General features: G+C 44.8%; 1 protein-coding gene across 1 annotated transcript in view; it reads left to right on the top strand.

Moving 5' to 3' along the window:
• Nucleotides 1–13,688, top strand: part of ARHGAP31 (Rho GTPase activating protein 31) — an 85,055-nt gene that overhangs the window by 52,162 nt on the left and 19,205 nt on the right. The window contains exons 2-5 of the mRNA XM_033146528.1: nt 2,651–2,753; nt 3,756–3,900; nt 9,911–9,993; nt 11,344–11,451. Of these exons, the coding sequence (XP_033002419.1) occupies nt 2,651–2,753; nt 3,756–3,900; nt 9,911–9,993; nt 11,344–11,451 (439 nt within the window). The remainder of the gene's footprint in view (nt 1–2,650; nt 2,754–3,755; nt 3,901–9,910; nt 9,994–11,343; nt 11,452–13,688) is intronic.

Raw genomic sequence — 13,688 nt, forward strand, 5'->3', positions numbered from 1 at the left:
AATGGTGTTGTCCTAAGTGAATCTCTACCCCCACCCCCGTCTCTCCCGCTTCCTCATTCGTCAATCTCATCAACTCTCTTACGGGTGCTGCTAAGTGCCCTCTGTCTTCAAGCTCTTTGCTCTCCTACTTTTAAGGCTCGCCGGGTTCTGGGAGATGGTGGGTCTGGAATATTTTCTAATGACAACGTGTCAGCCAGGTGTTGCTCTGGCTCTCTCATGATTTCCCAACTTTTCCCCTCATCTGCCTCTGAGCTATGACCTCCCTCAAACCCCTGTTGTAATTCTATACTGTCTTCCTCTTCCTCCTCCCTGGAAGGGTCAGGATGAGGAGGTGGTCTCCACCATTCCTCCTGTGCCCAGTCCCTGACAGGTATCATTGCATTTTAAGTGGTATCATAGCATTTTAAATATATGGTGTGAATGCGGCCACAGTACCCTTGCCTCCGTAACGAGGCCTAGTGTAGCCTATAGGTTGTGCCAGGCACCTCCTGTGTCCCTTGATGCCAAGATTAGTCCCTGCAATTTTGCTGCAAAAGCCAATATCATGTCCTTTCCCCATTCCACTTACAGAAGGCAACAGGACTGGCAGCTGAATCTTACTTCTAGGTTGGTGACAGGATACTTTCTTCCACTGAACCTGAAACAGCAGGATAGTTCAGGGCTCCAGACCAGGGTTTGTGGCATATTTAAGTGTGCCCCCCTAACAGAGATCAAGTTAGGAAATCTGGCTGGTTTTTACTGAATGGGAAAAGAGGAAAATGCAAGCATCTGAAAGAAAACTCAAGGAAGGAATTTGTATATTTCACCTGGCTCTTACCCTGGTTCTGTTTGTAGGGTGAATGAAAATAGCCTCCTTAAACAGGTTTGTGTGAGGTTTGTTCACACTGTTTGAGGGTATTGTTGACCTAAGTTGGTTCTTAAGAGAATATGTGTTCTGCATAAGATAAAATAAAGAGGTTCCAGTATTCGGTGTAATCCCCTTTCCTGCCTCGAATTTACACTCTCACCGAGTAGTCCTGTAAGGAAAGAAATGATTTGCAACGATTTCAGATTTGTGACTGTTATTTTTCTTTCTCGATAGCCACATTATTCGGATGACAGGTTTATGGGCAGTAGAAAACTGTCGCATGTAGATCCTGTCAGTTTATAAAATGTACTTTTCAGGATTTCTGAGCTCTTAATCTGTAACTGTTTTATCTTCAATGGAGCTGACCTACTCCATTTGTTTCGTTGAAGTCTGAAATAAGAAGCTAAGGTCTACAGCTGCAAGATTATTGTTTACCAGCAGGATATAATTTAAGGATGATTTTATCTAGCAGTTCCCCCCCCTCCAAGCATATCCCAAGACCTTTGACTCAAATGAACAACCTGAACTCATTTCTGTCCTGCCTGTGGCACAGATGTGGGAAAACACAGATTTTATGCAGACAGCATAAACCACATGCGAGAAGAAACGATGTGAGCATCCATATTGCACCATCCATACTTCACATCATGCTAGATCCCATATTTGTAGCTGTGTGGCAAAGCAAGGGTGCCAGCGCTGTTTGGGGATTGGGCCATCTTACCCCCTCACATACAATTTGCATAGGCTTTGTAACATAAGCAAATTTGTGTCCTCTTTCGCAGGTGGAGTGGAGGATCCAAATATAAACCAGCAGCCATGCATGTAATAGAATGCCTAAATGTGGATGGGTGAAGCTTTCCCCATAATTGTATTTCCTTTTTAGAAAAGGCTTAGCCTGTTGAATTTCTGCCTATCACACAGCTGCTAAAGGCTCAAGAGCTATGCTTTCCCCAAATGCCAACCGTAAACCAAAGCCTAGGTTGCCATTCTGTGCGGCTTCACCTGGTAGCAAGCCCTATTAAACACAAACAGAATTACTTCTGAGTGGACGTGTATACCACCGTACTGCAGGTTAATTAGACAGGGAATTCGTAATGAGTGCCTGGAGACATAAGCCTCTTTGCAAAGTTTTCACGTTTTTATTTTGGTATTAATTCATATTTATGTATGATGGACAGGTGCAAGTGTGGATATCTCCTTAGATTTTACAGTTGTTGGTTCAATGCATGTGTATGTGTGTATGGAATAGTGTATAAGAGACAGGGGAATGAGTAGGCTTCTGTAAATAAAGTATATTGCTGGAACCCTCAGTTGGTTAATCTGTTTCAAATTGAACGTTTTCTTCATTTTTACCTCAGTATTTGGTTAAATAGGAAATAATAGTTTTGTTGCAAGATAGTTTTGCTTGTTTACCCCATGATATGATTGTTTAGTTGTCTATTGGACCTGCTTATATGATTTTGTTATTTTGTATATTTTTTTCTGGGTTTATTTCTATTACTTTAATAAAAAAAAATTGATGAAACGTGGGCTATAAATACTGCAAATAAATACCCCCCCCCTTTATTGGAAGCCACTCAGAAATTGCTCTGTTCTTGGGTGGCATACGAATGCAACAAATAATAAAGATTTATGTTCTTTACTCATCAGCTTTTGCCCATTGTAAATGATCATATTATGGCATAAAAGGTAATTCAAGATGAGGACCCCAGGGAAAGACCTCCATTTTGTGCTTAATTCTTTCTTTCTTTCTTTCTTTCTTTCTTTCTTTCTTTCTTTCTTTCTTTCTTTCTTTCTTTCTAGTTCCCCCTGTACTGAAGAGCTGCGCAGAGTTCATAGAGACGCACGGAATTGTGGACGGAATCTACCGGCTTTCTGGAGTGACGTCCAACATCCAGAAACTGAGGTGAGGTGAATAAGAGAACCAAATGCAAGAAAGTCCCAGTGTCAAACATCCATTGCGTTAGAACAGCATATGAACATGCCTGGACTGAGGGTGGCTCGCTTTCGGTGGATAGATAGCAACCCGGCTATGGCAAGCCAACTCCAGAGCAGCCTTAAAGCTCACGATAAACAAGTTTATAACAAGAGCTAAGTCATTTGAACTTTACAGGGCACTTGCAATGCAGATTAGCAATGTGTCCAACTTTTTGAGAAGCCCTCCTGTGCAGATGGACTCTGGATCATAGAGCGAGGGCTTTGAGAAAACTCATCCCTTCCTTCAAAGCTCATTTTGTTATTTTTGAAGATCTACCTGAGGTTTATCCTCATGGCTTCTGTGTTCTATAGGCATTAGGCTATGGGAGTAAGTCTTGCCCCACTCCTTTCCCCCTTATAGTATAACTAAGGCCTGTATATGTACGTTACAGGTTAAACCCTCACTCTTGCAAGTTTCCTGCTGCAGGAAAGGGGGTGAATGGATGATGATAGACGGTGCTGACTTGCTTATGAATATATTCAGCTAGGTCTCTCTCCATTCCTCTTAAAATAAAAATGGCGTGGGGAGAAAGAACACAAATTGAACGGGCTGTTCCTGCAAAGGCGCTTGTGTACAGCGTGTGTAATTGGGCCTTCTGTGAACCAGCCCTAAAACCATTGCAAAATTATGGCCACCAGCTCTGCGGTGGCTTATCGTAGATAATCTTCATGCAAATGGCAGTTAAAACATGGAAATGATGTCTAACTAGCATATGCAGAATCCATACAGCCCTCAAGGTTATGATAGGTTTCCATGGTGATCCTCGGTGCTGAGCAGGTTCCCCGTCACTGAGGTAATACATTATCAGATCTTTGCTGCCCAATCAGTACACCTTTTTTTAGCCTTTGTCTGGGCAGAAATCAAGATGCAAATTGATTCCATCTCTTGCTCGTTAAACCCACTGTACCTCCTCCATCTCTGTTGTTTCAGGCAAGAGTTTGGATCAGATCAATGCCCAGACCTGACAAGGGAAGTTTACCTCCAGGATATTCACTGTGTGGGCTCACTCTGCAAGTTATACTTCAGGGAGCTACCGAATCCCCTCCTCACGTATGAGCTCTACAAGAAATTCACGGTGAGATGTTTCCTGCTATGTCTCCGTTCCTGATAGGCCTCTTCCACTCTTTGGCCCACACCACAATTTTATCACCTGTGGGCTTTCCTATAGGCAGTACTGCCATTTTGGAAGTCCAGGGCCACGTTCACGCAGTGCAGTTAAAGCACTTTAAACATTCATGGCCTCCCCCAAAGAATTCTGGGAGCTGTAGTTTGCGTGGAAGGTCCCGACCCCCCCCCCCCCGAAGTTGAATAAAGACACTTGACACCAGTATTTTAGGTTAAGGGGCTAAAAATGGCCACAACTTTATTGGTTACAGATTGTAAGTGGTATTGGCTTAGGCATTGAACCTAACCAACTATATCTGACTCCTGCCTGTCTGCAGGGAGTCCTGGAAGCGTGAAAAGGGGAGAGCTCCCACCTGCGTCCTGCTTAAACTGAGCAGGTCATACCTCCTGAGCAACCCGATTGGTCACCTGGGCAGTGACACAGCCAGGAACCCCCCAATCGCGTGAGACTGTCCACACCCCCTCCCTCGTGCACGTGGATGGGCCGTGAGTGCCCGCAACCCCACCTTAAGGCGGAAGTGGCCTTGTTAAAGGTGCTGGCAACCACACTCACAGAATTACAATTCCCAGAGTTCCTTGGGAAGAGGAATTGATTGTTAAATCACTTTACACACGTGTCATATACATAAAGCATATTTAAAGCACATGACTTCCTCCAAAGAATCCAGGGAACTGTAGTTTATTCCTCATAGAGCTGCAATTCCTGGCACCCTTAACATACTATAGTTCCCAGGATTCTTTGGACAGGATTCTTCTATAGGAAGAGTAGCTCAGTTGGCAGAATATAATACTCTTAATCTCAAAGTTGTGGGTTCAAGCCCCATGTTGGGCAAGATTCCCGCATTGCAGGGGGTTGGACTAGATTTAAAAATGAAATAAAAATTTGGCTCCACACATTTTTTGCAACTAGAGCCATCTTCAGTTCTGGGAATTCATAATACACTATTTCTGTTCGCAATGATTTTCCAAGCAGGGCTTGGGTAACTTCTCTTTTTTCAAAAAAAACCCCCTTTCTTTCACAATTCTTATACCAGTGGATTCTTATTATAATTTTATCAGCAGGGGCTTTTACTGTCACTTAATCCAGTGCAAAATGGGTGAAAGCAGCATATTTTCTGGTGCCACAGCTACTTTCTCCTCCCTGCTTAGGCTGAAGTTAATGAGTCAAGGTGCACAGCAGTGGAAAATCAGGTTCAAAATTGTCATGCCATGAATGCAGAGAGTGGGTGTAGGTGGAAACTGTCCAAGCAGAAATCTTCAAACAACTTTAATGCAAAATGTAATGACTTGATTCAGGAGGGGGGGAAATGAGTACAGATTAGCTCCAAAGTTGTGAGCAGGTTGGAGGAGCCGTAGCAATAGGCCAGGAGTTCTGTTGTCAAATCTGCACTGTGCAGCTGTTCCTTGGTCCTGTAATGGGGTCAACAAATGTAATAATTATCATAAGTATTACAGAGGCAAGATGTCAATTAGTATGGTTGTTTGAGCAGATGTTTTCTCAGCCAGGAACTCACTCAGTAGAGTCCAAATGCAGTTTGGATAACCACCTTCCAAGAGATCTCAGAGATAAGGGCATAATTTGAACCCTTCTGCCTCCTTCCATTCTCTACTATCCTGTCACTGAGAGCAGCATTCCTTCTTGTCATGACTGACCGTGCAGCCCATCGCCATAACATCAGTCCCTTGGAGTGACCTTTCCCTTTCAAGGCCCCTCTCCCAGTGGAGGCTGGTTCATCACAGGGCAGATAGGGCACTGCCACGCCAACATTAGTTTACCTTCAGCCAGCTCCTACTTGCTTGCTTTCTTCCTTACATCCAGTCCAGGGAGTGGCACCGCCTGCCTGCCTGCTTCCTTCCCCTGAGTCTCAGTAGTGCCCTTGTAGAAGATGGGGACAAAACTAGAAATACTTGGCTCTGCCACCTTCTGCTAGTCACTTTCTACCTTGCCACTCCTAATGGGCATCAACCGCCACTGCCATTCACTCGTCACTTCTGAATTGACCAAGGAACTGTAAACTCATACCACTTTGGACTTCACCTTGTCTTACTGCTACCAACTCTTAAGGCAGTTGTTGCACACCAACCCAATCTCTGAGAGGTGCGAGATTCCAGGTGCCCCAGATGCTTTGTTGTTGTTGTTTAGTCATTTAGTCGTGTCCAACTCTTCGTGACCGCATGGACCAGAGCACTCTAGGCACTCCTGTCTTCCACTGCCTCCCGCAGTTTGGCCAAACTCATGCTAGTAGCTTCAAGAACACTGTCCAACCATCTCATCCTCTGTCGTCCCCTTCTCCTTGTGCCCTCCATCTTTCCCAACATCAGGGTCTTTTCCAGGAAGTCTTCTCTTCTCATGAAGTGGCCAAAGTATTGGAGCCTCAGCTTCAGGATCTGTCCTTCCAGTGAGCACTCAGGCCTGATTTCCTTAAGAATGGATAGGTTTGATCTTCTTGCAGTCCATGGGACTCTCAAGAGTCTCCTCCAGCACCATAATTCAAAAGCATCAATTCTTCGGTGATCAGCCTTCTTTATGGTCCAGCTCTCACTTAACCATAGCTTTAACTATACAGACCTTTGTCGGCAAGGTGATGTCTCTGCTTTTTAAGATGCTGTCTAGGCTACCTAGGGTTAAATTTCCTCAGAATGGTTTATTTACACATATATGCAGCCTGAGCCTACGGTGGAGGGACTCGCAGCATTAACACCCCAAGAAAGTCTTGCTTCTCCCGTAGCCACAGCTTTGCATTCCAGCAGAAATCAGGCATGGCTCTGTCTCACAGGCTTCAGCCTGCAGCCTGTGTCCAACTTCTATGTTACACACACCAACTCTCAGCTTAGTCTTTCTAACCACTTCCTTAATGGCTTATACTTAGAGGGCTGTTACCAAGAATCGTGTCTGACAACTTGAATCCTTCCTTAGATTTAAACACTTGCTGGATCCAGAAATTAGAAGGGTCCCAGGCATACAGCCTACCCTCAGGCATAATAAGAGCAGCCTTTGCCAACCTGGTGCTCTCTAGATGTGTTGGGTTAAAAACTCCCGTCAACCCCAGGAAAAAGAGGCTGGAGTGTGATGGGCATTGTGGAGGGTATCAGGTTGGCAAATGCTGCTTTAAGTAGCTTGGTTTTCTATCTTATTTATTTATTTATTTATTTATTTATTTATTTATTTATTGCAAAGGTGACTAATGTATACTGGATGTCATACGCAGATTAAAAACTAAGGCTCGCAGTGTTGCAGTCAGGTTCACCTGCATCTGCAGAATTGCCTCTCTACCAGCAATGGCTGATGCCCATTGAGTTTGTTGGGATCAAAGGCAGGAGACCAACAGCAGGCAGAGCCAAAGCCAATGGCAGGCAGAGGCTACTAATTCTTTCCCCCCCCATTTTTGTCCCCATCTTCCTGTCAGTCTCCCAGCACTGCTGTGCTTGGCCAAGTCACTGGTTTATCCCGTGTCATCACATCTGTAAAATGGGATTAAGGGCTTGCCTTGTGAGAAAACTATGAGTTTTGTCAAACTCTGGGAATATTGAGTAATATGGGATGCTGGGAGACGTGTGTGGGAAGCAGAATGCACCACCTCTGTCAAACTATACAATCACGCTCCTAAGGTGCTCCTTACAGCAAATATCTCCAATCTTGTGCCATACAAATTACACTACCTGCATACAGCTGCCTAATTATGGTAGTGAATATTTAATGCAGCATAGATTTCTGCTCCCTTTCATTCCGACACACTTTAAAAGAGAGCTCATTGAAAATACAGAAAATCATTGCAGGGTGTTCTTTTTTCCTGCAATGCTCACAAAGCTATGCATTGCTCTCTGTTTGTGTTGTTTCCCCTTCTGTCCGCCTCTCATTTTAGCAAACATACCAGGTTTTGAAAATGACAGGAAACAAAGAGAGAAAGAACTGATAAAAGAGAGAGGATTTACAGAAGTGAATTTTTGCAAATAAGGGACTGTCTCTGGGCAACCCTCCCCCCCCCCTAAAGTGAAAGGTTCAGTGTGAGCTTCAGTTAAGAAACCAGCATCTTCTTATTAGCACCAGGTGGGTGAATCATTGGTCTGGCTTGGCACAAACAGCATTTCCCATGACTGCGTTGCAAGGGACGTGCTAATGTACTATGAGAAATTAATTAGGAAACCCAAAGTATCCACCCACAGCGGAGCAGCTATGAGTCAAATATGATGGACCTCTAATCACAACTGGTGCAGAGAAGCAGCAGAATTGCATGCCCTCAGGTGTGACTGCCACCCAAGTATCTGCATGAGTCACTGCTTTGAGTGTGCCTTCTTCCTAGCAGGAGACATGCTCTGAGAACAGCAGTTCAGGACCAAACTAGGCAGGATGTGAGGTGGCACCTTTGTCTTTAACGTGCACATTCCTTTAAATGCAAACAGCATTCACAGGGGAGGTAAGTGGTAAGTATGGGGAAGATGCCTCAAGAAGGGGGGGAAATCCTTCCTCTGAAGCTGCTATTTGCATAGCCCCTCTTTATCCTGGCTTTTGACACCTGAGATGTGGGTTTTCAGGGACCACACTATTCGTGTGAGTAATCTGTTTTGACAGTTATTAATTTTAAATTGCTGTAACCTGTTGTAATTATTGGTGAAGGGCAGAAATAATGATGATGATGATGATGATAAAATCATAGAATTGGAAGAGACCACAAGGGCCATCCAGTCCAACCCCCTGCCAAGCAGGAAACACCATCAAAGCATTCCTGACAGATTGCTGTCAAGCCTCCTCTTAAAGACCTCCAAAGAAGGAGACTCCACCACACTCCTTGGTAGCAAATTCCACTGCCGAACAGCTCTCACTGTCAGGAAGTTCTTCCTAATGTTTAGGTGGAATCTTCTTTCTTGTAGTTTGAATCCATTGCTCTGTGTCTGCTTCTCTGGAGCAGCAGAAAACAACCTTTCACCCTCCTCTATATGACATCCTTTGATATATTTGAATATGGCCATCATATCACCCCTTAACCTTCTCTTCTCCAGGCTAAACATACCCAGCTCCCTAAGCCGTTCCTCATAAGGCATTGAGGATGATGAGGAGGAGGAGGAGGAAAATCCCCTATTGGTACCCTAAGTGGGGGTTCTTGCCACTTCTCTGGAGAACAGCCATAGCTCAGTAGTAGAGCAAATGGTTCCAGCTGCAGTCCATGGCATCTCCAGTTCATAAGATTGATTGGAAAGATTTATGCCTAAGACTATAGAGAGCTCTGCCAGTCGCAGCATACAACAGTGAGCTAAGTGAACACGTAATCCATTGAGTTTCCTATATTTGCTACTCAGCGGGTCTCCAAATGGAAGGTGCAGTGGGCGGGGGAAGTTGAAGAAGCTACAGAAGATGTTGACCACATTTAGGCAATCACATCTCAGTTTACGAGGCCTTTTGGGTATGCACCCAATTCCTACCCTCCTTCCTTGCTACAAGTGAACAAATAAGTTAGGAAGTTTTCCCACGAACTGGAACTTCCCACGAACTATCATTTTATCATTTCAGCAAAATGATGGTTAGAAGCCAGGATAATAAACCATGGTTTGAAGATGGCTTAACATCCTGTTGTGTTCTGAAGGCATTAAGCCAGTGTGGTGTAGTGGTTAAGAGCGGTAGACTCGTTATCTGGGGAACCGGGTTCGTGTCTCCACTCCTCCACATGCAGCTGCTGGGTGACCTTGGGCTAGTCACACTTCTCTGAAGTCTCTCAGCCCCACTCACCTCACAGAGTGTTTGTTGTGGGGGAGGAAGGGAAAGGAGAATGTTAGCCGCTTTGAGACTCCTTCGGGTAGTGAAAAGCGGGATATCAAATCCAAACTCTTCTTCTTCTTCTTCCTGGTTTAGACATAATTGACTTGTGATTTTTGCTTTCAGGAAGTAATGCACTGATTAACCCTTGAAATCTTTTTCAGTCGTACAGGTCTTTGACTTTATTGTTATTATTATTATTATTATTCAGGAGGCAGTATCGTGCTTCCCAGAGGAAGAGCAGCTGGCCCAAATTCAAAATGCCATCCAGGAACTTCCGCCATCTCATTACAGGTAAAAGAGAAACCTGGCCTCTAAGCCTTGGCTTCTAAGGTTTAGGGACAATCTTAGTAATGATTAATGGTAGTTACCTGAATTACCTAGGGATTCACCTGGTGAGTCAATTACTTTATTTTCACCTTTCTTTATTTATTTGCATTAGGCAGACTTGATTCACCTGTTCAAGGAAATATGACTATCTTTGAAGCTTCTTCTCCCCAGAAACCCACAGAATGCACACGGCAAATTGTGAACGAGTTCTGTGCAGTGGCCTTACCTATAATAAAGGCTCATCTTATGTTTCAGAGCTACTCAGGTGTTAGCAGTTCATAGAATCATAGAATCATAGAGTTGGAAGAGACCACAAGGGCCATCCAGTCCAACCCCCTGCCAAGCAGGAAACACCATCAAAGCATTCCTGACAGATGGCTGTCAAGCCTCTGCTTAAAGACCTCCAAAGAAGGAGACTCCACCACACTCCTTGGTAGCAAATTCCACTGCCGAACAGCTCTGGGAGGCTACTGCTGATTTCATCACACCCACTTATAAGATGCAGTAAAGACGTCAGGGACCATTTTATTTTATTTGTATTGTAGAACTCTGTTTTGTAACCAGGAGCTGTGTTGGTGGGGGAGCCACAGCCATAGCCTCTGAACAGCAATGCCACTGCCACTTACCAGAAGAGGGAGTGGTGAGCTTGGAGCTGCATGCATGGTGCACCAGTGGAGCCAGTCCAGCACTATCACCAGCCCCAACCTTGCTGCCCCTTCACTGTCTCGGTAGGTGGCAGTAGTGCTGCTGCTGGGAGGCTGTTGCTGCAGCTCTGCCCCACTGGTAGACCTGCTTCCGAGTTTCACATCTGTAGACACTGTGGCGGATAGCAGCACTAGCAGCTGGCCCCATGTGACTTCCCAGCAATTCAGGGTAGATGATCTTTGCTTCTTCCTTACCTCCTTTCGAAAACACGATACGATGTGACTCCCCAGCAATTCAGGGTAGATGATCTTTGCTTCTTCCTTACCTCCTTTCGAAAACACGATACGATGGAAAGAGTCGAGAATTGTGAGAAGGAGCAACATGGTCTTTGGGCAACTTGGTGAAGAGAGGAGATAAGGGGGCACAGGTGGATTGGTAGGAGGAGGAGCAAGGGATAATAGAGGGGAAACAGGGATGCAAGTGGGGAGAGGTTATTGGGCTAACTTGAGTGTCATGGGTTGCAGCTCTTGACTCATTTAAGACATTTAGTGTGGTGCTTGGGAATGCTGGGCACCTGTCTTCTCTGAACAGAACCAGTTGGCCAAGACATACCCGCATTTGCAAGTCTCAACATGGGTGTTTTTTTTTATCTTTGTCGCACCATTGCAGGACCCTGGAATACCTGAGCAAACACCTAACTCACTTAGCGTCCTTCAGCAGCACGACCAACATGCACACCAGGAACCTTGCTTTAGTGTGGGCACCTAATCTCCTCAGGTACAGTAGATGCTCTTATTCTTTCACATCGCAATGCGGGGAGCACTAAGAATGTCTATTAGAGTTTGCAATAAGTTTAAGAACTGGCTGGAGTGATCCAGCCAGTGGTGGCTTGCAAGGGTGTATGGAAGCACTGGTGTTTTCTCAGTGACAGCAGCGCTGCATTGGTTGGGACAGGAAGGGGGCAAGGTCAGAGGTGCTTGGGCTGATGGAATCTGTCATGCAGGTGGTGGCACCTACCACCAGCCCAGAACTCATCTGACCTCACCAGCGCCTCACTCTAACAAGATAGCACCAGCCGGATGACAACATTGCCTCCAACCCTGTGCATGGGCTACTGCTTAATTCTGCTCAATTCAGCTACTGCTTAATTCAGCTGTAAGGTAAAAAGGTGAAGACCCCTGGATGGTTAAGTCCAGTCAAAGAAGACTATGGGGTGTGGTGCTCATCTGGCTTTCAGGCCAAGGGGGCTGGCGTTTGTCCACAGACAACTTTCTGGGTCATGTGACCAGCATGACTAAACCACTTCTGGTGCAACGGAACACCGTGATGGAAGCCAGAGCTCACGGAAATGCCATTTACCTTCCTGCTGCAGCCGTACCTATTTATCTACTTGCACTGGCATGCTTTCAAACTGCTAGGTTACCAGTTCAACTGTAATTCAACTGTAGTTTAAACTGACCATGGATTGTCCTGGTTAGGGTGGAAGAAAAAGTGTGATTGGTTGAAAACAGAACCAGATGGGTAGCACTAAACTATGGTTTGATATTATATCAGAACTCAACCAGTTCCCACAATTAAGTTTTGCAATGTTTTATGAAAATAGAAATATCTGGTCGGTTTTTCTACTTATAACAACCCAACACAATAAATGAGACTCACATGTCATATTTGTTTCAACTGGTCTTATGGACATGAAGTTCCTGGTCAATGATATCCATAGTGTATGTGTAACAGTCATTTGTGAGCTACTGCTAAAGACAGCTCAGCTGTGGAATCCTGGTTCATTTATGAGATAGCCTGGCAACTAGAATAGCAGAAGAAAAAATAAGGAGCATTGTCACCTAGCTGAATAACAGATAATAGATAAACTTCCTCAGTGTTTGCAGCTTTTGTAAACTGCTTTGAGGTGCTTCTTAAAAAAATCAAGTGGTATATAAATTTTGTTAATAAAAATAAATAGCAAAGAAAACAGCTGGTCCTGGGTGGATAAACTCTCTCAATCTTTGCAACTGCAAACAAGGCAGAAAAGGTTCCATGATGACTGCAAGAGATGTTAAATCTACTGAACACCCACAGCTCAAAATCTTTCATTCTATCTATTGTCCTCTTTCTTTTTTTGATGGGACTCTAATTTCCTTTATAAATATAGGTCCCAAGGAGAACATGAAAGAAGCAGGAGGCACAGCTGTAGTCTCCTTACATGGCTATCCCACCGGCAAAAGCCCCCTCTGTGCTTTATCTCACACTGCAGCCATTAACTTTACAAAGGATTCGCTGCCCAGAGATAATGTCTTCAGTAACACTTTGGCATGTCATGATAAGGAACAGTTTGTCTGCTGCTCTGTTTGGGGGCGGGAGGGGGGGTGTGGGTGGAAGGAGAGATTGGTTTGTCCATACCAGCGAGGCGATGGAGAACAAGAAACAGGCATTTGGGAAAAGCACAAGGCCCACAAAATTCACCAAGAGGAGTTGTGATGCTCACAGTTGATGCTTTCCCTCTTCCATCCCCACTTGATGTTGTTTGATGTGATGGTTCTACTCAGAGATAAAGTAAATCCTAAGGATTAGCTTAAGCTGCCCCAGCCCCAGCTGTAACTAGCACTGCTGCAGCTGAATCACACCATGCTTTGCCTGCAAAGTGAAATGGCCTGCCAGGAAATCTCTTGGCAAGGTAGGCTAGTTGTGGTGGGAGCTGGTATCTGCAGCTCCCGTGGACCCAGCCCCTCTGAAAGTCCCTTGTGCCAATTAGGGACGTGGAGGAATTCAGTTCAGTTTGTGTTTTAATGCAAATATATACACCTAAGTGTGGTGTCATGGTTAGAGTGCTCGACTAGGATCTGGGAGAGCTAGGAAGCTCACAGGGTTGGTTTGGGCCAGTCGAACTCTCTTAGACTAACCTACCTCACAGGGTTGTTGTAAGGATAAAATGGGGAGAGGGAAAACCACACATGCCATCTTGAGTTCCTTGGAGGAAAGGTTGGACACAAGTAAACTAAAGAAAGCAAATCAATCAA

Source organism: Lacerta agilis, chromosome 4 (assembly GCF_009819535.1).
Source record: "Lacerta agilis isolate rLacAgi1 chromosome 4, rLacAgi1.pri, whole genome shotgun sequence".
Lineage (NCBI taxonomy): Eukaryota > Metazoa > Chordata > Lepidosauria > Squamata > Lacertidae > Lacerta > Lacerta agilis.